This window comes from Salvia splendens, chromosome 1 (assembly GCF_004379255.2).
Source record: "Salvia splendens isolate huo1 chromosome 1, SspV2, whole genome shotgun sequence".
NCBI lineage: Eukaryota > Viridiplantae > Streptophyta > Magnoliopsida > Lamiales > Lamiaceae > Salvia > Salvia splendens.
In genome coordinates, this window is record NC_056032.1 from 37,531,188 (window position 1) to 37,556,681 (window position 25,494).

At 36.0% G+C, this 25,494-nt stretch overlaps 3 protein-coding genes across 3 annotated transcripts; 2 read left to right on the forward strand and 1 right to left on the reverse strand.

The window, feature by feature from the left end:
• The first annotated feature begins 3,425 nt into the window (after positions 1–3,425).
• On the forward strand, positions 3,426–4,294 carry LOC121784421 (late embryogenesis abundant protein 47-like). Its single transcript, XM_042182591.1, has 3 exons — positions 3,426–3,569; positions 3,687–3,953; positions 4,106–4,294. The coding sequence occupies exons 1-3, from the start codon at positions 3,426–3,428 to the stop codon at positions 4,292–4,294; spliced, it is 600 nt and encodes a 199-aa protein (XP_042038525.1).
• A 2,130-nt stretch (positions 4,295–6,424) lies between these two features.
• On the forward strand, positions 6,425–14,735 carry LOC121749292. Its single transcript, XM_042143876.1, has 6 exons — positions 6,425–7,165; positions 8,046–8,148; positions 8,483–8,538; positions 13,630–13,794; positions 14,213–14,326; positions 14,411–14,735. Exons 1-6 carry the CDS (start codon positions 6,533–6,535, stop codon positions 14,501–14,503), a joined length of 1,164 nt encoding a protein of 387 aa, XP_041999810.1. The 5' UTR covers positions 6,425–6,532; the 3' UTR covers positions 14,504–14,735.
• A 343-nt stretch (positions 14,736–15,078) lies between these two features.
• Positions 15,079–18,321, reverse strand: LOC121749284 (60S ribosomal protein L3). Its single transcript, XM_042143871.1, has 6 exons — positions 18,299–18,321; positions 17,164–17,271; positions 16,662–16,772; positions 16,085–16,389; positions 15,556–15,965; positions 15,079–15,467 (listed from the first exon to the last, which is right to left on the reverse strand). Exons 2-6 carry the CDS (start codon positions 17,246–17,248, stop codon positions 15,209–15,211), a joined length of 1,170 nt encoding a protein of 389 aa, XP_041999805.1. The 5' UTR covers positions 17,249–17,271; positions 18,299–18,321; the 3' UTR covers positions 15,079–15,208.
• Positions 18,322–25,494: the final 7,173 nt, after the last annotated feature.

The window sequence follows — 25,494 nt, forward strand, 5'->3', positions numbered from 1 at the left end:
TTTATGCACCGTTATCAATATTATCATTATATCATAAAATTATATCTTATAACTAAGATATGAGAAAAATAAATCAAAACAGTACAGTTTATAACTTTTGTCCATTATTATATCGACTAAGTTGAAAGTGTATTTCTTCAATAAACCGCCATTAGAAAAATATAATAAACGTAGCCAACTTTCTTAAAATATTAACGAATATAAAAGTAAATTAAAAGATCAACAAATTTGTGTGCATCTACTAAAAATATTTTATGTACCCAAACTCGCAAAGTATAATTTAACATACGTATTTAATACAATGTTATAAACTTACAATTTCTCATAGCAAGATATACTTATTTATTTAAAAAATCATATATAGATATACTTATTTATTTAAAAAATGAAATAGCAAAAAGTAAGAGTATCAAAGTATTTATATGCTAAAATATTATGCACGTGACCCTTGTAAAATCTCACACTCACTCCATTTAATTTAGTAGCCTTTAATTATACATTTTTAATTTACTTAATTTTGTAAATTTCTCCAAATTTAAATGACATAGTAAAACCTCTCACCCTTAAAATAAAATATTTTGTATTCATGGTGTGATTACCATTTATCAGCAACAAATTCTAATCATAAAAAATACAATACTAACTTAGTCATAAAAAACAGTTCTTCTTGACTTATCAGATATTGTATCTACCACTAATTTATCAAACAAACAGAATAAAATTCTAATTAATTCTTATTATTAGTTGACTTTGTTTAATTATAAAAAATAATTATCATTTAAATCATAATTTCTTAATTAATTTTTGGTTCATCTCATAAGTTATAAAAGTAGGTAACTTTTATAAATTTCTCAATCCCATTACATGTTTCACCAATTTGTTGTGATAAAATTTTATATTTAACTTATTATTTCACTATAATATTATACACGTATTTGTTAGTATATTGGATTTGCATATTAATAATTTTACATACTATTTTTTTAAATTTTTATAAATAGATATTAAAAAATACAACGGTGGAACATACATATGAGATTGATTTGTGCTCCAAATTCCAAAACAACGATTGATCAATTAATCAACATTACACAAACTCACCAGAAAAACAAAATCCACACATTAATAAAGAACCAAGACTCAAAATCATGATATCCAAATTTCCAGCTCTCCACCACCAAGTCGGCTTCTGCGGAGTGGAGATCGGTGTCATCATCTTCTCCCTGGCTGAGAAGGTCGTCACCTTCGGCCACCCCTAATGTCGATCCCATCATCGATCGCAACCTCACCAGCTGCCTCATCTGATCTGTCTTTTTGCGTGTCTGGGGTGATTCTTCTCAAGGAAGAGATGAAACCTGCAAAGATCCTTTTCTACGGGGCTTCATCGGATGACCCAATCAAGATTATAGTCCCTTTTGTGGACAAGTGTTTAACCGTCCCACCACATTTCAAGACTAATTAATTAAGAGCCACTACTCCCACTAAAATAAAAGATCCACCAGTCCACTTCCAATTGTAATCAATAGTCATTTAGTATAAGAGCATGCGCAGCGGTGGCGTCTGTCGCCACCGCCGTCCGCGCCGCTGGCACGGACGCCATCCGCCGCCGCTGCGCTCGCGCCGCTGGCACGGCGCTGCTCGATGTATCGAGCACGTCCGTGCCAGCGGACGCACACGTGGCGCGCTCCCATTCGTCAACGGCTCGACCGTTGCATTTAAACATTTTTATATTTTTTTTAAAAAAAATCGGTTTTTTATTAAAAAAACCGATAAAAAAAAAATTCACTTCCCCAAAAAAATATATCCGTTTATAACCATTTTTTACACCTTTTTAATTTTTTTTTTCATTTTTTTTACCCAAAAAATACACACTTTCATCTATAAATACCCTCCAATTTCACCCCAAAAATTCACATCAAACTACACAACTCTCATCATCATTCTCCAATATCCATTCTCATCTCCATTCTCTCATATCCATTTTCATCTTCATTCTCTCATACCCTACAACATCACTATGTCTGGCCAAGGCGATAACCCTACGGGCTCCCATTGTTGGCCAACCGTCGTCGCGGCTCGACTCCCGAAGCCACTCCCGAAGCCGCTCCCGCTCCCTATGTGCCACCTCCACCCCCGAACAACTCGCTGTGGAAGCTCTTAAGCCAACTCAATATGGCCGATAAGTCATCTATGACCCCCACGCAACTTGAAACACACGAGACCATGATAAAAGGTCTCCAAAAATAATTGGGGTTGATCCCCGCCGGATGCGTAGTCTTATTAGGAGTTTAATTATGTAATTTTTAATTTTAGGATTTTAATTATGTAATTTTTAATTTTAAGGAGTTTAATTATGTAATTTTTAATTTTTAGGATTTTAATTATGTATTTTTTAATTTTATTTGTAATTTGTAATATTTATTATGGTTTTTAAATGGATTTTAATATTATGGAAATGTTTTTGTTTAATTGAATTTTATATTAATTGTGCTCGTCCTTGCGGAAGAGCACAGTTGTGGGTGTTGTGTTCTTGCCAGAGAGCAGGCATGAATAGTACCGCCCGGGCCCACAACCGTGCCGCTGGCAAGAGCACGGTTGTGGATGCTCTAATAATGAGAATTGAATAAATAAAATTATAAATTGATGGAGTAACGTAGAAATACCACCAAGATATATATTAGTTAAATGATATCTGAGTGGATTGAGTCAGTGGAATGTGAGCCTCTTGGCCATTTATTGTAATCATGAACCGGGACTCCTATTGTGTACGAACTAAAATAGAAAACGGAACTCGGACACAGGGAGTAACTTGCATCGTCAGTCTTAATCTTGAGACAACAGAAAAGATGAGTAAGACCATTAAATTGCATGTTAGAATATATGTTAGTGGAAAGAAAGTTGTATACATCAGGGGCGGACGCAGAAATAAACATGAGTAGGGGCTAAATTTTCAAAATTTTATACAAATTTTTTTTTCATGTAATTTAAAATATTATTAGGGGCTTTTATATACCAATATGTTCAAAATATGAATAAAATTTAAAATTTTATAATAGAAAAAAAATTTAAAAATTGGATTCATTAGGGGGCTAAAGCCCTCCCCTCTTTACACGTGGGTCCGCCATTGATACATATATGTATTGTATTTGCATGTATAGGTGACTTAGGAAAATTTATGTACTCCAGTTATTAATCTTCTCAAGACCAAGTCACGAATTAAGATTATTAATTTCAACAGAATTTATAGGCCCTACACCCTCTCCTTCATTTCCCACCAAAAACAAGTAAATTGCCTATTGATAGCACATATATATCCATAGTGGCAGTTTCCCCACCTCAAATAAACATTCTCTATAACCAACTTGTACATGATTAGTACATATATATCTCTTGAAACTGTAATTATAAAAATTAAAGTTGAAAATATGAACCAAGAACAACCCATGAAGCATGTTCAAGACACAGTTAGGGAATTAAACGCGCAAGAAGCGGCCAGCCATGACCAATCCACCACCCCTAATGCTCATACCAATGCCGTCGCTCATCACAAAGAACCTGTCGGCGTTCAGGTACAACCTCCTTTTATTTCAAATTATAAGTGGCATATATACAAATTCAATCAATAAATGCAATTTATTAGTATAACAAATTTAGATTGTTGATTTAACAATTTATTGATGAATTAGGGGATCCAATCAAGCTCACTAGTGTCACGGACGGATCAGCGAGGGGAAATCACCATCGGAGAAGCACTCGAAGCTACGGCTCTCACGGCGGGCCACCGCCCCGTCGATTACAGCGATGCCGCCGCCATACAGGCCGCGGAGGTCAGGGCAACCGGCCGTACCAACATCGTGCCAGGTGGCGTCGCTGCAGCGGCTCAATCCGCTGCCACTCGCAACGCTAGATTGCCTAATGATGAGGACAAGACCAAACTCGGAGAAATTCTTTCGGTCTGTCCTCATCTCGTGTTTCATTATCATCAAATTAAATCAAATCAAATCGTGTCCGTTGCATGGGTCGAAATTAATCAAATAAACACAATATCATGTCTGAATAAAACTATTATAGTATACATTTATTATAAAAGTGCATAATTTTACAGGATGCAAGTTCAAAGCTACCTTCGGACAAGCCGGTGACGCGTAGAGACGCGGAGGGAGTGATCGGCGCTGAGCTGAGGAACGATCCAAACCTCTGCACCCGGCCGGGCGGTGTAGCGGCCTCCGTTGCAGCCGCGGCGAGGCTTAACCAGACAAATGCTTCTAATAATAATCAAAATAAAACCAACTGAACAAATCTTCAATTCTTTTGCCTTTTTTTGCTTTATTTTTGGTTATACATACTCCATATACTAACTCATTGTGTTGTCCTTTGTTCAACTTAGAAATAAACTTTTTTAAGTTTTCCATGTCATCATTTACAAAGATCTTGTTTTTATTTAAGGGATTGTATATGTACATATACGTTATATTTGGAATTTGGATTAATTTAATTATATGTAGTACTATTACTATATACACAGTACACACCATCCTTGGCTTGTTTTTCTTCCTCTGTTCATCACTGTTTTGTAAGTTTGTATTATCGAACATCAATTCTACGTATTGGCTAAGTGATTGTATTTATTATACAGTAGTAGTTAAATAAGATAAGAATTGTTTCTCTTCTACTTTGTATTGATCAGTGTTAACACAGACACAGAGTTAATTGCCTTTTGCACTGCTTTTACCGATTGACAAGACCAGAATATTGCATTTAGTTGATCTTTTAAAATAGGTGACTAATAAGATGCTAGATATTTTGAAAGAAAAATAGAATTTCTTGAAAAATTATATTACTAGTTGGGAAAACAAACTAGTAGGAGTAGTATATATATAATGTACATTTTAAGTTTCCATTTGTACATCTCATTACAATTGACATTAGTGAAAGCTACTAGTACATGTTCCTAAGTTCAAAACATATGCCAGAAAAGAGGTTACGGAGTGGTTTATTGTCAGTTTCAAAGCATGCTCTTTTCAATTCAAACACTCAAAAAATGTGTTTGTTTTCTTCATTTTTAAATGCTTCATCATACAAAACCGCCATGTAACCATTCATCTCTTTATAAATAAATCTCTATAAATACAAAAATATTACTCCATTCATGCAAACACAGAATATTTATTACATGGCCATATTTACTAATCTAAATCTGGAATTAACAGAGTGCAAATGCGGTTCAGTGAAGCCCCATATACCAACAATGCATAATATGAATACTATATCATTGCTAAACCAACCTACTATATTGCACATTGACCAAAAATTAGAGTATATATATTATGTTATTTAGTGTCTTGACATGTTCTAAAAGCACTAGCCTTGATCACAAACCTCGTGTAGAAATATGCTAGCAATAGTGCATAAGGTAGGGTCCTAACACTAGTTGAAGAGTTGACGGGATAAGAGGAGACAATGCGATTATCGAAGCAGAGCAGTGACTAAGGTGGTGGCGGCTGTTGAGGGGTCTCGTTGGACTTGAACGAATGATCGGGGTGGTGATGAAGCTTCTTGGACATGTGTTGAGCAGCTCAACACGAAAGAGATAAATTAAAAAGATGTATACTATTCATATACATTTCAAAATGATGAAAATGTAAATAATAGAAATTAAATGTGGATTATATGAATAATGATTTGACGATGAATTCATTTTCTTGTCAAATAGGAGTATTTTATATTATGTTAATAATGAATTGAATGATGAATCTGAGGTGATTATAGTAGCAGCACAAGAGGAAGAGATGAGTAATCGGCACAGTGGGGTTATCATGGTTCCGTTTTGGGACATCGAGTGGTAGCTAGACAAGAAAGTCATGAAAGACTCTATCGTAACTACTTTAATGAAAATCAGGTGTATCATGCAAATTTATTAGGTATAGATTTCCGAATGTTTTATGAGATAGATCACAATACTAATTAGTACCTTCAAAGATATAGTACTACTAGTCATTGTCAATTCAACAATTATAGTACTAGAAGTTGTAGGCATCATCAAAGATGTATATTGGACATTAGTTAAGTCTTTCGATTTGAACCTAAACTTCCAACAATTTAGAATTTCTTTTGTTCTATGTTAATAAAGACATTTCATTTTCTACACTCATTTTAATATTGTTTTTTTTTTAAAATGAGGGTAGAAAATAAAATGCCTCTATTTGATAGAATAGAGGGAGTACATCGAATGCTGAAACTTGAATCAGAGTTTTATGGTTTATTAATATTTTTTTCTTAATTATTAATTTCATATAAACTCTTAATCAGAAATTATCAATTACTGGTGTTGATGAAGATATGATCCTCGAGCCTTGGACAACAAGTACAAGGAGGGTCCCAATTTCTCAATTAAGAATTTGGCTTTGTGTATTTCCCACCATAATCAGTTTTCTGGTTACAATTGCACCCCTTGGCTTTCTGTATCTCAATCAATTATCATCGTCATCACATTCCCTCTCTATCTCTACCAATTACTGTTTCATTCATTCCCATGGCCTCCGCCCCAACCATTTTCTTGCAAGAACCCAGCTTTAAATGGAAACTCTCTCCTCAATTGCCCACCCTAAATCCCTTCGCCCACAATCACATCAAAATCCGCAAAAATTTGAAAAAACTCAGCATCAATTGCTTGTTCACCGGCGATTATTCTTCCACCGACCGACGCGTTAGCAAGAATGGATTCGGGGAGTTGGAAATCAAGCAAAACCCAGCCGAAATCGTGGCCGAAACAATCAAGAGTATGCTCAAGGCGCTGCGGAAACCGGCGGCGGCTGCCGTGCTGGTGGGGCTGCTGCTGATGTACGATCCCAATTCGGCGCTGGCGGCCTCCGGTGGGCGGATGGGCGGGAGGTCGTTCTCCTCGTCGCGGTCTTCGTCGGCGCCGTCGCAGAGCTACAGCACGCCGCGGATGGGGGCGGGGTCGGGCTTCTCGTTTTCGGCGCCGTATTATGCGCCGTCGCCGTTTGGTGGGGTTTATGTGGGTCCCGCGGTCGGTGTTGGCTCCGGCTTCTCCCTTATTATGATCGCATTTGTTGCATTCGTTTTGGTGTCCGGTTTCTTGTCCGATGGCTCTCAGGGAAGTGTGCTCACAGCTACTGACAAAACTACTGTGCTCAAGCTGCAGGTATATATATATACATAGGCTTGTATCACTTGATTTGACTGAGTTTTTATGGTATTTGTTGAGTTATTACTAGGTTTGTGGTGTCTAGAGTTCTTTCTTCTGGTTGTAGCTCCAAATTAGATGTGTGATTTGGGTTTTGTGGAATGATTAAGGGTGAGTGGATCATGAGATGGTGGGTGAGGTTATGTTGATTGTGGTTCAAGTGTGTGTTGACTGCAATTTTCTGGATAAAATGTACTCCATTAAAAGTAATTTTCATGGGGAATAATAGTGTCTGGAAGTGGAATGTTGTGTGGACTGTGGATCACATATGGTGATGGGGTTTCGTGTTTTTAGGTAACTGAGTGGTTGTATTATTGTTCGTTACTGCTGAACTAGTTTACCGTGTATATGTGGCTGCCTTTTCTGGAAAAGAAGAAGCAGAAGATTGATTGTTCACAGCCCATTGATGCATATAAAATTAGCAGAATATCCACTAGTCTTTGATTTCGGTATAAATAGTTTTAGAAAATGAGCCATAACAGAATTTTCACCTCAGAGGAGTAACAGATTGAGTTTGAATCATCTGAGCCTATGATTTGTGTAATGACTTGGGGTCTAAGTGATTGTGATTGCTTTCTGAATTATGCTTTTGGCTCCCAATTTATATCCTGAACACTTAGATGAGTAATAGTTTTCATCAGGATTACTTTATACTAGTATATTAGTTTGTTCTTGTTTATAAGGTTCGATATTACCCTTTCCTGCCACAAAACAATTTAAAAGAAACACACTGTTGATAAAAACCTTTTTCTGAACAAGAATAACTGTTATCCTGTCTTGTATTTCCTATATACTTTGAGTTTCATTACAAGTTTACATGCCTTTATGCATATTCAAGGTCGGACTGTTGGGCTTAGGAAGGTCACTCCAAAAGGATCTGAACCGGATTGCTGAAATTGCAGATACATCCACCTCTGAAGGTCTACACTATGTGTTGACAGGTAAGATGCCCCATCAGATTGTAGTCGAGTTTTAATATGAAGAGTACTCCCGTGATCACTAACTGAAACTAAATTGAATATGATAATAATCCCTCTCTACATTGCATTACTCTTGCCTAGCCGGTAGTTATCAAAGAGTGAAAAAATGAAGGTACCAACTATTTTAGACCTCCCACTAAGATTGTAATAGGTGGTAATACTCTTAATTCAACCAACCCGGTGAACATCGTAGGCCTCCCACTAACATTTCTACCTAGTTTTTTCTTCATTCTTTCTTTTTTTTTGTGTGGGGGGTGAATGACCTCTGTTGCTTATGATCTATTTTTTGTTGCAGAGACAGTACTAGCTTTGCTTCGGCATCCTGATTATTGCATTTCTGGCTATTCATCTGTAAGTCGCACAATCCCCTGTTCTGTTAATCAATTGCATATTCTTTTTTGAGCAATGGATCTTCGACATTACATGGTAACAATATTTGATTCATCTCTAAGCCGTTTTGACATTTTGTGGTTTACCAAAGCCATAAGTGCTTGCCATTTCTACCAACAGTGTAGCCATATCTGATCCTATCCAAACATAAGTTTTCTCAAGTTAATCAGATACTCATAATATTTGTTAGAATTGTGGTGAAATCTGTGTGTGAGCAAGAATTGATAGGACTAGAATGAATGCGAAGAACGAAAGGAATGTTATTTCGTCGAGAAAGATGAGCTGAAAGATTACTATTAAATTGGGAAAAACTAACTGTTTAACAAACTAAACAACTCTATTTAAAACTAATAGGATCAACAACTAGTTTAGATCCAACGGTTCAGATTAAATCCCCAAACTAAGACCTCATCTGACGGTCACTGAAATTCCGAAGCTCAAGTAAGCTTCTTCCTTCTTTCTTCTGTCCTTGCACATGATACGGCTGAGTTATCATCTCACAAATCTCCACCTTGATTACTCAGCCTATCACTCCATCTTACACAAACTCACAAGCTTCATACACAATTCAAGCTTGCTTCTAGGCAACGGTTTTGTCAGCATGTCAGCCGGGTTTTCAGTAGTGTTTACCTTGAATACTTTCACCTCGCCTTCATCTTTCTTCTCTCGAATAAAATGCAAGCGTACGTCGATATGTTTGCTTCTCTCATGGTATACTTGGTGTTTGGCCAAGCAAAGAGCACTGCTGTTGTCACCGCCAATAGGTACTGTGTCTTGAATTATGCCGAAATCTCCCAAGATACCTCTGAACTTTCTTTAACCGCGGCTGTTAGAGACATAAACTCTGCTTCTGTTGTAGATAACGTAACCACTGCTTGAAGACTACTCTTCCAGCTCACAGCAGATCCATAGAGTGATTGGAACCTTCTAGTGTCTATATTCCCTGCAAAATCAGAGTCTGACCACCCCATCAAAGCATCACTTGTAACTTCACTTGCACCATTGAACAAAATTCCAACATCACTAGCCCCTTTCATATACTTCATCAGCCATTTCAGAGCTGACCAGTGCTCCTTCCCATGGTTTGACATAAATCTGCTGGTGGCAGACACAGCTTGAGCTATGTCTGGCCTTGTGCTAACCATAGCATACATAGTGCTACCAATCATGCTAGCATAAGGAATTTTCTGCATTTCAGCTTCATCTGCCTCACACTTTGGTCTCTGTTCTACTGACAGTTTGTAGTGTTGGCCCATAGGAACTGAGACTTCCTTAACATTGTTCAAACCAAACTTCTTGAGCATTCTTGAAACTTAATCAGATTGAGTCAGCCATATTTTCTTCTCCTTTCTGTCTCTGATGATAGTCATTCCCAGAATGCGTTTTGCTTGCCCCAAGTCTTTCATTTCAAATACTGCTCTAAGATCATTTTTTACTTTCTAAACCTCCTGCTTGCAAGCTCTAGCTAATAGTCATCAACATATAACGATAGATAAGCCACATCAGCTCCACCTTCATGCTTAATGTATACACACTCATCATACTTAGAGCTCACAAAACCAGTGCTGATCATGTGTTCATCAAATTTTCTATGCCATTGTCTACTAGCTTGCTTCAAGCCATAGATGTTTTTCTTCAAAAGACAGACCATGCCCTTATCCTCTGGTCTAACAAAACCCTCGGGCTGAGCCATATAAATTGTCTCCTTGAGATCACCATGCAAGAAAGTTGTTTTGACATCAAGCTGCCCAAGCTTCCAGCCTCTTCTTGCTACAATAGCCAGCAGTATTCGGGTTGATGTATGCTTCACCACAGAGCTAAAAACCTCATCAAAATCTACACCTTGTTCCTGTGTGAAGCCTCTGGCCACCAGTCTAGCTTTAAATCTCACCCCATCACTCTCAGCAGCTTCAATCTTTTTCTTAAAAATCCACTTACAACTGACAATCCTCCTTCCATCTGGCCTTTCTACCAACAGCCAAGTTTCATTCTTCAACAAGGAATCTATCTCCTCAATCATAGCCTGCATCCATTTCTCTCATTCCTTACTCTGCATAGCTTCATTATAAGAACAAGGCTCTGAATACTCAACTTCTTTTGCCACAAGCAAAGCATAGAATAGAACTTCTGCATCTGAGTATTTGGCTGGTGGTTTTGAGGTCCTTTTTGATCTATCTCTTGTAAGTTTCTAGTTCTTCAAATTGTCCGGATCAGGTTGCTGAGAGACTTGATCAGTCAGTGGTGGATCAGAAGCTCCATCGGGTTGGTTATGATCAAAATTTTCAGGCTCCACCTCAATCTCTGAAGTGGATTTTGCTCCATCTTCATTGTCTGCTCTTCTCTTGAATGGCAGCTCTTTCTCCCAGAAAATCACATCCCTGATAATAACAATTTTTGCATTCCCAGGTTCTATACACCGAAGCCTATAGCCCTTAACTCTTAGCTGATATCCCAACATAACACATTTCAATGCCCGAGCCTCCAATTTCCCTTACCTCACATGAGCAAAGGCTTTACACCCAAATGTTCTCAGCTCAGAATATCCACCATAACTCCCAACCACCTGAAATCTGGAGTATCTCCATTAATACTAGATGAAGGGCATTTATTCATAAGCTTGACTGCGGTGGATGCTGCCTCTGCCCAAAATCTTTTTTCCATTACAGCTGCTAGAAGCATACATCTCACTCTCTCCAAAATGGTCCTATTGGCTCTCTGCTACCCCATTTTGTTGGGGATTCATTGGCACAGTTCGATGCCTTTTGATGCCCTTGGATTTACAATATTCATCAAACTCCTTAGACAAGTATTCAAGACCATTATCAGTTCTAAAATACTTCAAACATACCCCCTTTTCTGCCTCCACCTCTGCACACCATTCCTTAAATTTCTTGAAAGCTTCAGATTTGTCTTTCAATATAAACAGCCACAATTTCCTTGAATAGTCATCAATTATGCTCATGTAATATCTGCCACTCCCAATAGATTTCTCTTGGACAGGGCCCCATAGGTCACTATGTGCATAGTCTAAAGGCTTTGAAGAAGTATGAGTACCTTTGGGGTAGGGCAATTTCTTGGCCTTGCCCAATATGCACTCCTCACATGGGACTGCTTCCTCACTATCAGAACATTGTAAGACTCCCTTCTTCACTAACTCCTTCACACTTCCTGTTGATGGATGGCCAAGCCTAGTATGCCACAGACTTAGTGTGTTGGATGCCACATTGTGTGCTTCCCCAGAGTTCTTGCTGCAGATGAGTGTAGTCAAATAATACAGACTCCCCCTCCTTTCTGCTCTCATGAGCACCTTCCCAGCCTTACACATCTCCATCTTCCCATCCACAGAAGCAAAAGAGCACCCCTTTCCAGAAAACCAAGTGAGATCAAATTCCTCTTCACATCAGGAATATATCTCACTCCACTTAGAACTATTGTAGCCCCTTTGTCTCCCTTCAATCTAACTGAGCCAATTCCTTTTATAGAACAAACTTGGTTATTTCCAAGAATGACAGAACCAGTGGCCTCTTCAATATCTTCAAACCATCCAAGATTCGGACACATGTGAAAACTACAACCGGAGTCCATAATCCAAGACCCCGAGACCTTATCATCCACAACATTCAGAACCTCATGGACCTCCTCATCCTCCATTCCTTCAGCCGAATTAACAACCTTTCCTTCACTCTCTTGCTTTCTCTTCCAAGCAAAACAATCTTTCTTTAAATGGCTAGGTTTTTTACACCAGTGGCAGGAGCGTGTCTCCTTTTGACCAGCTGAACCATTCTTGGAAGACTCCTGAGGTTTCTTGAACAATTTCTTCCCTTTGTACTTCTTAACATTGAGGCTTTTTGCATTTGATTCAGCAGCCTTCAACTCACCCTTTTGAAGCTCCTTTGCTCTCAAAGTTGTTTGAACTTCCAATAAGGTGATGGTCCTCTCACGACCATATAAGAAAGCATCGCGAAATTGATCAAACGAGTGTGGCAGGGCATTCAACAGCAAGATCGCCTTGTCTTCATCTCCTATCGTCACATCGATATTTTCAAGGTCATCCACCGCTTTATTGAACTCCTCCAGTTGCTCCAAGACCCCCTTTCCTTCCAAGAACTTGTAGGAGTAGACACTGCTTCAGAAACAGCCTATTTGCGAGAGATTTTGTGAGATAAAGTTCTTCCAACCTCGTCAAGATATTCGTTGCAGTCTTCTCCTTCACAACTTCGCGAAGTACCTTATCACCAAGGCAAAGAACGATCGCACTATGCGCCTTCGCCTCAATCTCAGCTTTCTTGGCCCCTTCTCATCTAGGGCTTCTTTCCCCTTCTCATCCTTTACTTCGACCGATAACGCCGACGCCAAGCCTTGTTGAATTAACATCGCTCGCATCTTCATTCTCCAAAGGGCAAAATCGTTCTTTCCTGTAAATTTCTCCGCCTCAAACCTAGAGGCCATTGTCTCCGCTGATTCGCTTCCAATTGTAAAATCAAAACAGCTCAAGAAACTCCTCTTCCCACATACGGTGCCAATTTTGTTAGAATTGTGGTGAAATCTGTGTGTGTGAGCAAGAATTGATAGAACAAGAATGAATGCGAAGAACAAGAACAAAAGGAATGTTATTTCGTCGAGAAAGATGAGCTGAAAGATTACAATTAAATTGGGAAAAACTAACTGTTTAATAAACTAAACAACTCTATTTAAAACTAATAGGATCAACAGCTAGTTTAGATCCAACGGTTCAGATTAAATCCCCAAACTAAGACCTCATCTAACGGTCACTGAAACTCCGAAGCTCAAGTAAGCTTCTTCCTTCTTTCTTCTGTCCTTGCACATGATACGGCTGAGTTATCATCTCACAATATTTACATGTGGGTCTACAGCCTTGATGCTCGTAGACGGCTGCACCTTGGTTACAGCTGTGTATTACTATGTGTATTCTCTATATCCATATCTTATCAACTGCCAGGTGTATTACATGTGGATGGAGGACAAGTTCTTCTGGTTTATGCATTGGAGTATAATTATAGGACTCTTTTAAGTCGGCCTCCTAAAATGCAGGTTGATGTAAAGAGAAGCATGGAAGAAGGGGAAAAGAAATTCAACCAATTATCTATTGAAGAACGCGGCAAGTTTGACGAGGAGACACTTGTCAATGTCAACAACATTAAAAAGAAAAGCTCGACTGTCCTGCGAGCAGGTGGATTTAGCAATGAGTACATAGTTGTAAGGACTCCAAATCTCTGACTTGATACCATTACTCGCTAACTGGGTGGGTTTAGCTGATATATTATCGGCTTAATGTGTGAAGTTACATGCACACTTCAGTACATGGTTTTCTAAAGAACCTATTTTTTCGTGTTCAATGGGGGTGTTATGCTAGAGCCTAAAGACTGTTTTTGACATCAATATATGCACTTCCTAGTGAAATACTTGCCTATAAATCTCTACTATTTTCTACAATGAAAACTGATCTTCACGTGGCACTTAAATGTAAGGTCTGCTTGCCCAAGTAGGTACACCTTTTAAGTTTTTCCTAGTGAAAAATATTGTAGCGATACTCAAGGTGGCCTGTGACAAACCATTCCTGTTTCATGGCACATTTCGTCGTAACTACTTATGTATAACATTGGAAACATTTCAGATCACAATCTTGGTGGCTGCTGAAGGAGATCACAAGCTGCCGTCTATCAACAATAGCAAAGACTTGAAAGAAGCTCTGCAAAAGCTGGCATCTATTCCATCAAGTAGAACAATGGTATGAATTACAAGTCATTGCCTCGTTCTAAACTGCAACTTGTGCATACTTTCCTTTGCCTAACTTGTCTTCTGTTTTGACCAGGCTGTCGAGGTCCTCTGGACCCCCCAAAATGAAGACGACACTCTATCAGAACGAGAGCTGCTGGAAGACTACCCCTTGTTGCGGCCTCTTTAAGAGATGGAAACTATCGTGCATCTTCTTCCTCGATATAAAGAGTCTAGTATCGAACTGCCTAAATAAACACAGCGCCTTTCGATCCAGAACAGGAGAGAGCCCGAGCAAGATGAAAAAGTTCAAACGTGTATATATATGACTTGAAGCGAGCTTCTTGTGTGGCATTTAGGCCTCGAATGTTTTCCTTTAGTTCTTATAATTCTAATACAAATGCATAAGCTTGTTGCCTATAGTCCAGTATGTCTTCTTGCACGGGCTCAAATTGGTTAAAGTAAAAATGAATATGCGAGAACTCCCCCACGAGGATATGATCAATACGCACAAAATTAATGCTGATAACTTGGTTATTTTTTAAAATCTTACAATTGATAACTATGATGACAAATCTTACAAGTTGATAAAAGCCTATAGACTTTATCGTAATTATTACTCATTTGTTCTGAAAACACAACGGAAATGCGAAAATAAGAAGAAAAAAAGACTGAATTCTTCCTTATTTGTTTTGTTGAGATATTTTCTAATATAGATGCAAATATCATATGTTAATATGAGCATAAGCACGGAAAAGTGCAAGATTAAACAAAAACAGATGAGTTCTATTAAAATGCAACGAGATAAATTCCATATGTCAAAATTTCAAAAATCCAACTGGTGAAAGCAAATAAAGTAGAGTTGAATAAGGGGGACCTTGACAAGAATGTTGAATCAAGCCTTGAGCTTGCCAAAGAGCTTGGCTTTCTCCTCCGTCGTCTGGAAGCGGCCATGACCGAATTTGGAGGACGTATCAATGAACTTGAGCTTAATCTCCTCCAAAGCAACCCTAGAAGTTTGTTTCAACAGTGACTGCCTCAAAGTCACAACACGCTTCTTTGGCCCAACGCAGCCGCCTTTAATCAGGAGATAGTCATCCTTCACCACACCATAGTGTGGAAACCCACCCATCGGTGTAATGTCCTTTTCAGTCCTACAATATCCACAACACATTACAATAAAATGAGAATTTGTTCGTTCTATATACATAAAACCAAGACCATGGAGGAGTAAATGCTGACCTGTCAAACTCAGTCATGGCAGAATGAGACTCTTGACCAGCCTTTCCCAATTTGTAGATCTTCTTGTTCAGTTCGGTCCTGTGATGGTATCCATTTTGCCCAGCTCGAGCAACAGTAAACGATACCCTTGCAGGATGCCAAGCACCGATGCAAGCTACCTTACGAAGCCCACGGTGTGTCTTACGAGGAAGGCGGGTAACACCCCATCGGGTGACTACACCCTCATATCCTTTACCCTTCGTCACTCCAATAATGTCAATCATCTCATCTTTCTGGAAAACAGCATCGACAGGAACTTGCTTCTCAAAAAAGCTATATGCATAATCAACCTTTTTTGCAATATCACCGCCATTGACTTGAATCTCCATCACATGAGCTTTCTTCTGCTTAAGTCCTTTCATCTTTCGTATCTGAAATGCATCAAACACATCAATTATAGACAGTGTAATCAAAGCAGGCAGTACAAAACCAACATAGAATGTTGCATATGATCAGTTTTAAATAACCTAACTAATGGCCTGGGAAAAACCTGTGTATGAACCAAAACCCGAATGACAGTGCAGTATTTCTTCATTTTATCCAATTGTGCTTGGATGTCCTTCTTGCCCTCTTCACTATCAAACTTCTTTGAATACTTTGTGAAAGCCTTCTTTTTCGAGTTGCACCAATTTTTATAAAACCTCCTCTTAACATCCTCACTGAGATGTTGTGCCCACACAGTATTCAAGCAGCGGAGACCTCTTGGAGTTTTGACATATCCAACAACACCAACAACCACAATTGGAGGAGTTTCTATTATAGTAACAGCTTCACAAGTCTCTTTCTTGTGTAGTTCTGGTCCAGAAAAGGAAATTGAAGATAAATTTTCATCACAAACAGAACCAACAAAAAAAATAGAAATAATATATAAAATGAAGAGCATAAAATTCTGAACATAGAAGAAGTAAATATACGAAGAAGAAATTAAGAAGCTACAATTATTGCTCAGCTATACATGATAACTGCAAACTATATAAGCCAGTAGCTACAAAATAACTTCTAATGTAAATGACACAACTATACAATGCATCATCAGCAATAAAAACAAGAGAATAAATATTACTCACTTGATCCGGGCTTTTCAACTTCACGAACAATGTGTGTCATACCAGATTTGTATCCAAGGAAAGCAGTCAACCTGCATTCTTGTTTTGGACTGTCCTTAGGAAAGGCCTTCACTGTAGAAAGACATTTGAGAAAGGGGTATTAGAAAACTAGAAAAATATATTAAAAATGAAAGATATTGGAGTTAGAAACAAATGATAAAAATCAAATTTATTCAACTTAGAATTAATTTAAAAGAATGAACCATGTTATTATTACATGTATAAATCACAACTTCAATCATAGGTTCATAAGAGACGATCAATTGTAGAAAGAAATTCCTTTCAACCCAAAGTAAATGATAAACCAATGTCATCACAATATAACCATCTGATAAGAAAGTGTGAAATTGTTTTTTAGCAAGAACAATGCGATATGTATGAGGTTTTTGGCAGCACTAATTATCCCTTACTAACCAAAGTATAGGCAACTAAGTTTGTGAGTTAACAATTAACAATTGCAGACCTTTTCCTCTGTGACGAGAGGCCCTTTTCCTTGGTAGAAACCCCAATGATCCATGTCTTGGGTGCTCAAACTTTCTATGAGACATTGTTCCTTGAAATCAGTTAAAATCTGCAAAACTCATGCAACTTTATCTCAGTCACAACAAACTATCATAACAATGGCCAACACAACATCCCTGCCACCAAGAACAAAAGCAATCACCGAAAAGATTGTATACTGAATAAGAGAATTAACAATAAATTTGAGACAGCTTATTGTACTCTTGTATCCATGCAAAACATACATGACGAAAATATCAGAAAATCTAAAAAGGCAAATGAACGCATTACATAAATAGAGAGTAGTTCTATTTCACATAAGAAAGATAGAAACAGAGAACATTTATAATATACACCATGACTAAAGTTCCAGTGGACCGCTAAAGTTCCATGTGAATGACAAGAAATGTTCCCAAACCAAAGGCCTATGGCAATGATTTACCATGCCAAATCTCTTGCTCATGTGTATTTCTTCCCAAATATCCCAAAATCAGGATATTAGCGAAAAGAGCTATTTTGAGACTCCAGCCTTGATTATTCGATTAAGATTGGGAGTGCTATTCAGTCATCACATCAGAATTTAGCAACCACAGAACGTCCATCAGGATCATGATATATAAAATATTCAATCAATTTACAAACACAGTCGCATTGACATGAATTGGCATCAGGCAAGGGTAGATCTCAACGGAACAATTTGACCAATCTACCATATCATATCGACACTTACGAATTTCAACATACATCTATTCAACAGAAAACACTTATACTAGCTGGGAACTGAAATCGCATCCAAAACATGTTTGACGTGGAAGAAACAAAACAAATCTGCGGCGTAAATCAATCAAATAAAACTGACCAGCACGTGATTCAGTAGTAATCACTCAATTCATCCACATAAAAACATCGAAAACGGAAACTGATACAGAAATGTCAGCAATATATAAAGCTATAGTAGAGAGAAATTAATCACGCAAATCCTCCCATAAAAACATCGAAAATGAAAAGTGATAGAGAAATGCTAGCAATATACACAGCTATGGCTAGCAATATACACAGCTATGGCAAGGAGAATTTAGAGTGTAATCGAATGAAACCTGAGCGCCGCAGCTATAGTTTGTATTCTGTATACCGAAGCTGTATATTCGAGTTTCTTATATAAAAATGTTGAGGTAAACGAACGGCGGAGATTCGCAGACACTATTCTGCTAGCCGTCGGATCAGATCTCGTTATGCCTAGGGTTTCTCGCTTAGCAAATTGGCGAACATTCGAGCCATAGGCCCACTTTATCTTACTGGACTTGATCTCGTCATTAGACATATATGGGCTTTTAAACAAACTTTATTCTCAATTCGGATCCTGTATTACGTATAGCATTATGATATTATATACTCCACTAGCACGTTCCTAGCTAATTTTAATGTTTCCTAATTTTGAATTTATATAAGAAAATATATAGTATAGCCTTTGAAAAATCTCAAACCCTAAGGACTGACACATTGTCCATTTAAGTATGCAGTAACACGAGTTGACAATAAATAATCTTAAATTTATAGGATAAAATTGTCAAGTAAATCACGAAAGATGATCAAATTTTGATTTGCCTTTTACTTTTTAAAATTACTGTAAATTATAAATTATAATGTTTATAATTTTCGCAGTCATTCCATCTGTCTAATTTTCTAGTAAAATATATGATGATATGACCGTCAATGATCTCATTACGCTTAAGTTGTATCAAAAGGTGAAGCTCAATTTTTGAAGCAGTTCTTTTTCAAGCCCAAATGTATATCAGGCTTCCATACGTGGTACATCTCCTCTCCCTCACCTCCTTCTCTTCCATCCTCAACCTTCCATGAGCGATTTAGCCGCACTCAATCATGGCTCATTGATGACTAAATTCCATGATCACCTGCCATTTTATTTTTGGGTGTACTTATCCTTCATAATAAAAATATCTTCTCATTTTTTATTTAAAAAAAACATATTGTCCCATCAATAGTACTCCATATCAAACCTTTTTTTTAAAGAGATGAAATGTTCCATGTGTTATAAAATACAAGATGCATGACACTTCACATAGGGCGAACACATGTATAATAAGGGTAGGGCTAAAGCCCTTAATAAATTTATTTTCTAACCTTTTCTCTTTTGTAAATTTTTCAAATTTATTCAAGTTTAACACAAATTATTATGTAAAAGCCCCGATAAATATTCTAAAATACCTGAAAATATACTTAAAACAAAATTTAGAAATTTTAGCCCTTATCATTATTTATTTCTGCGTCCGCCCAGACTATATCAATCTAAATTTGTAGTGTCCTGTAAATGAAACAAGTGTAGTAAAATCTTAAATCCGATGTTTATGTCCATCACATCAATGTGTTTCTAACGTGCTTAGTTTGTTTGATACAATTTGCTTGGATTTCAAATTGCACGGTAAAAGAATCCATGTCATTAATCGATTTTTTTTGTTTCAATTAAATTAATTTATATACACATACATAGTAGTACTAAATATTAAGGAGGGACTTTTCAGATCCCGATTTCCCGGAGTTGAGGATGAGCTTTGTGCATTATATGGGGAGGAACCTGAAACAATATCATATTATACTTGGTTGCACGTTTTCTAGTAGCTTGTGGTATTTCAGATGCAACTGCTGGAACCTTGCTTTTTGTCTCCCCAAAGATCATATGACTTGCTTCCTTACATTACATGGATGGATGCATCATTCACTCTATTTAGTTTTTTGTTTCCTGTTTTGCTTGGAGGAAGCTTTTCATAGTCCTCTCTTGGTTACCCTTTGTTTAGCTTGCTTGTTTTGGTTTGAGGTGTTTTTTCTTGTTTTTCTTGGACTATTTTGTATGTTCTGAACTTTGATTCCTTTACTAACCGATCTTAAAGCGAATGAAGCTTTTTCTCTTATCAAAAAAAACTAGTAGGAGTAAAATTGAATGAAGCTAGGGCTAGTATAGGTTGGGCAAATGACTGACAGTGATGGTGTCTGAGAACGATAAGGGACAAAAAAAAAAAGCATTGGATATGAGTCATATGACTTGGAACTCCACTATTTCCATGGAATTCGACCCCACAAAACTAGGGCTAAATTAGTTGTACTGTAATTATTAGTAGTACTCTCTCTATGGAAAAACTTCTAAATTCTAATAGTAGCAGCATAATATTTAAACTTAAGCAGGGGCGGACACACTAAAGAGGGGTTGGGCTTAAGCCATTACCCAAATGTCTCTTTTACTATTTTTTATTTATAAAATTTTTGAAATTTTGGAAAATCAACTTCAGCTCTTATCAAGTTAGTGCCATGGAAAATTAAATGGATAGAAATTAGAGGATAAGGAGGGCTGAGTTTAAATTTCTCAAGGTGCACAGAAAACAGCCAGAGTTGGTTTCCTATATCTTGAAGAAGATGAAGATACTTTCCCTACTAAAATGAATTAATAATATTATAAATTTATAATATTAGTATTAAATTTAATTTAGTTTGAGTTTTGGTTTCGGTACATGTACAGACTAACATAATTTTGCCCACTAGTGATTACTGAGTAGTTTTAAATTATTTTATACTAAAACTAACTTAATTTTATTTTAAATTATAATTCTTTATTAACTTTTCTATTTGTATTAGAACCTCTTTTTTGGCCGCTGATTTTTATTGTTGATTTTAATTTTCTAATGCCTTTTTCTTTTCATTTTTAATTCAGTTATTCAAAACATTATTTTTTTCCTCTAACTTTTTATGAAAACTTGAGAATAAGAAAATGAATGTTCTATTTCTAATGTCCTCTAATATACTATACAATACTATGTTATATTTTTAACTGGTTCGGATTTTAAGGAATTATTTGACTGTGGAAAAAAATGGTATACGTAGAATAAGTTAGTAGAATGTGGATCATATTTTTATATATTGATTTTATAATAAATTGTGAGTAAAGTGATTGAGTGAAATGTGAGATCCACCTGTCAAAAATAGTAAAAATAAAATAAGACATTTGTTGGTTGGCTGGTGAAAAAATAGGACATTTAATGACAGACGAAAGATATATATAGTAGAGCCCCTACTCAAAAAAATTATGCATCCACCACTGAACTTAAGTATGTAGGGAAATGATCAAGATAAAAATGCATCTTAATACAGAAATGTAGGCCAAATCGTGGCCCTAAGATTAAGTGATCGGATGGTCAATAATTAACTAAAAACGCGAAAGGTCGTTATTAATTAGTATTAGGTTATTTTATAAAATTCGGATTTGATGTCATTGTTAGATCATTTTAGATTATCTTTTATTAAAATGACCTAATAATAAACTAACAGTGACCTAAAAATGTTATCCGTATAATTTTGTTATGCGCATTTTTATTTAGATCTAGCTTTGCATGATCTTTTATTAATACCTCACTTTCATTACCAAAAAAATAATATCTTCAATTATATTATGAGTTTGTGAGAAAAATGAATGGATGTTGATAAATTTAAAACCAAGGGGAGACCAATCATTACAATACATAACTATTTTCGGAACTTTCTAATTTTAACAATATTTGCAATTCAAAATTAAAGTTAAGATAGATAAAGTGTTCAAATTTAGATATGGGAATATTAATTTGATGGTCTCTTCAAACTTCATCAGTGATTGTTGTAGTTGAGGAGAATAAGTTTGTCCTAATTGTGTCTGAATAATAATCTTTAAAATTGATTGAACATGTGTGTGATTGTCATTTTACTGGAAGTGATTTATATACAATTATTGATTACTAGTATTAATTTAGAATATATAAAGTTATAATTGCCATGAATTTAATATTAATTATGTTACTGACTGACAAAATCAAATCTTGTGATCAATTATTTAATTTGATTTTGATATTACTTGGTTAAAAAGAAATGTCGTAACTAAATAGTCCTTTGATGAAAAGAGCATTAATTGTTTATTATTAGGGTTTCTCCTTTCTCTGCGTATAAATACAAGTGTGGTGATCCATCAAATCACACATATTACAGAGAACACATAAACGAGGGAAAGAGAGAGAAACAAATCATTTGAGTTGAAGTTGCACTACTACATCGAATAAAGTTCAAGTAAGTCTTCTATTTCTTCCCCAATCGCTTCTGCTATGGATAATTAAAATAAGTTTTTGATCCTATTATGTTCATGGTTAATTACATGATATTTGCATACGGAGGGAGTATTAGTCAACAATTAATGACTAATTAGGAATGTCCCATTTAAATCATTATATTCAATTAATAGCCAATTAATTAAGGAATAATGCGTCTTATACTAAGTTAATGCATTATATTAAAAATCTAATTCTATTTATGATTTTATGACATATGTGAGACATAAAAGTTATGATGCTAACTAGAGAGTATTTTATACCACCTTCCTGATTGTTCAATATTATGAAAAATAATGAATTGATTTAACTTTTGCCGTGAGGATAAAAAAACCGAGAGTAACCAATCCTAGTATTAGTCGATGATTCTGGATGCATTTGTCATTTCTGTCTTTGTTTGTTTTCGTGGTTGTGTAACAGGACAATTCTAACAAAAATTATCAGAATGATTATTTTAATTAAAGTAAACTTATAAAGCAAATAAAACCCATTATTACTGGGCCACTCCTTAATAGACATACCAATAATGTGTTTTATTCACCATATAGTACAGAAAAAGTATGGATTTTGTTTAGGAGGATACGATATTGTGATGATATGACCCTAATTAAAATTAAGATAGGTCTTTGGATTGATGTGGTTTTACTCAATGGAAGGATTTGTTACATCCTTTTTTTTAAAAAAATCGAGCTTAAACTCAAGCAAACCTTTTCCTTTTTACACGAATAAATTTGCATAATAGTTCAATTAAGTTTTGCCATCATTATTCATTATATAAATCAAAGACTCTAACCTCAAGCCAACTTGATCGAGGAAAATTCCAATGAAAAAAAAGAAGGAAAAATGTTCCGCCAATTTTTACATGGTACTACTTCCGTCCACAAAAAATAATTATTAAACATAACAGTATATATGGTCGTCATGCTAATCGGAGTTGTACGTCATATATAGATAGGATATATATTAATGATCGAAGACGATGAATGTGGAAGAGTGGTGTAGCACAGAAAATGACTTGTAAAAGTTGAGGTAACCAACTTGATAACATTATTGTTATTTCCTTGGCCATAATCCCACGCAATAAATAAACTATTAGCTTAACAATGATACTCAAATTAGTGCCCATAAAAATCAATAGTTCAATAAACACATGACGAAAGTGATTAAGCCAAATCAATCGCCTTATCCTCTCTAATTAAGCACAGAGGGATTTGTTGGCTTTGTTTAGTCAACTGCTCAAAACTAAAATTTTAAATTAATTAATTTTCTTCTCGAAAAATAAATCGTACATCACCTTGCTCAAATTGTTTTACCGAAAGTAATATACTATATTTAAAAAAAATTTAAAAAAAGAGTAATATACTATTGCAATGATCATACAAGTAACTGCATCCATGATCCATCATTCATCGTGTAATTAACTGCAATGAGGAATAAAATTTGTGCCTTTTATTCGAATACGAGTTGGTACATTTTATCCAGCAAAGTGATATAATAAATGTAAATCACACAACACTCACAATAAGAAGTGTGTTTATTTCAATCCTATATATTTAAATATATGCATAATGGGTTTTGATCTATGCAAAACTAGATTTAAATACAGAAACGCAGAACAATATCATAATTAGGTCACTTTTAGGTCATAATTAGATAATTTTTAGGTCATGCTAACAAAGCATGACCTAAAACGATCTTAGCATGACATTAAACCCAAATATTATAATATGACCTAAAATTGCTTAATTATGACCTTCCGTGTTTTTGGTTAATTATTGACCATTAGATCATCTAATCCAAGGGCCAAGATTTGGTCTGCATTTCTGGATTTAAACACATACTTATTTTGATCATCTCCCTATGCATAATAAAAGTAAAATAAATATTGTAGATAATTATTCATTCTTTTAATTTAATTTCTTTACTCAGTTTGCATTTATTTCATGGTCAAAAGCTTTTCACTTTTGACTAAACATAATAGTGACTGGATAGTACAAAATTCATGTTAATATATATTGGAATCTATCTTGACGCCATCTTAAAAAATTTATATTTATTCTCTCATAAAAGAAAGAAAGATATTTAGAAGTGTTTCATCTTAGTAAATGGCTCACTTGCGTATATGTTTACGTCGAATCTGCTGTATTTTCACCAAAAGTTTCTATCATGCAAACTCGACTCAAAGAGAGTTGGCACATACTAGCTAGTATAGTATTATATAACTATATATATATATATATATATATATATATATATATATATATATATATATATATATATAGGGTAGTGATCAATGTATAACTAATCTTAAGTGTATAACTAGAGAACAAATCTCAGCCACACATCTTAATGGAACAAATATTATTAATTTTAATAAAATAAAATATGCTGAGGGTATTTTTGGAAATTACTTTCTGAATTAAAACATGCGATCAAATTACGCGAAATCTTCCAAATCTGCGATCCTTTCTTCTTCCAAATCGTAATTCTGAGCTGGGGGTGGCGCCGGAGAGGATACTGGCGGCGGTGGGGGAGCTGGCAAAGGCGATCGGGGCGGAGGGGCTGTTGGCGGATTCAATCGTCGCGCCAATGCTGAAAAAACCCCAAATCAAAACCTACCTCTACGTCGGACTCACCGGAATCAGCATCGGCGGGTAAGGAGACGCAACGATGAGCTGCCGTAGAAGAGAAGCGGAGTTTCGGAACAAGAGCGGGGCGCGGTGGCTGTAGGCTCTAAGATTCGTCTTCGATATAGTTAGTTTCCGTCTACGTTTAATGTTACTGATGTATCTTGTGATTTTACTTCACTCTTGTTTACAAAACATCACTCTTGTTCTGATTTTACTTCACTCTTGTTCACAAAACACATCACTCTTGTTCTGATTTCACTTCACTCTTGTTCACAAACACATCACTCTTGTTCTGATTTCACTTCACTCTTGTTCACAAAACACATCACTCTTGTTCTGATTTCACTTCACTCTTGTTCACAAAACACATCACTCTTGTTCTGATTTCACTTCACTCTTGTTCTGATTTTACTTCACTCTTGTTCACAAAACACATCACTCTTGTTCTGATTTCACTTCACTCTTGTTCACAAAACACATCACTCTTGTTCTGATTTCACTTCACTCTTGTTCACAAAACACATC

Bases quoted from the DNA above. Each gene is read 5' to 3' on its own strand.
- LOC121784421 (XM_042182591.1), top strand. From the start codon at position 3,426: ATGAACCAAGAACAACCCATGAAGCATGTTCAAGACACAGTTAGGGAA. The intron at 3,570-3,686 runs GTACAACCTCCT...TTGATGAATTAG, and splicing joins AAGAACCTGTCGGCGTTCAG to GGGATCCAATCAAGCTCACT. The intron at 3,954-4,105 runs GTCTGTCCTCAT...ATAATTTTACAG, and splicing joins AACTCGGAGAAATTCTTTCG to GATGCAAGTTCAAAGCTACC.
- LOC121749284 (XM_042143871.1), bottom strand. From the start codon at position 17,248: ATGTCTCATAGAAAGTTTGAGCACCCAAGACATGGATCATTGGGGTTT. The intron at 16,773-17,163 runs GTCTGCAATTGT...GTCTTTCTACAG, and splicing joins CTCTCGTCACAGAGGAAAAG to TGAAGGCCTTTCCTAAGGAC. The intron at 15,966-16,084 runs GTTTTTCCCAGG...GATGCATTTCAG, and splicing joins GGGTTTTGGTTCATACACAG to ATACGAAAGATGAAAGGACT.
- LOC121749292 (XM_042143876.1), top strand. From the start codon at position 6,533: ATGGCCTCCGCCCCAACCATTTTCTTGCAAGAACCCAGCTTTAAATGG. The intron at 8,149-8,482 runs GTAAGATGCCCC...TTTTTGTTGCAG, and splicing joins TCTACACTATGTGTTGACAG to AGACAGTACTAGCTTTGCTT. The intron at 14,327-14,410 runs GTATGAATTACA...TGTTTTGACCAG, and splicing joins TTCCATCAAGTAGAACAATG to GCTGTCGAGGTCCTCTGGAC.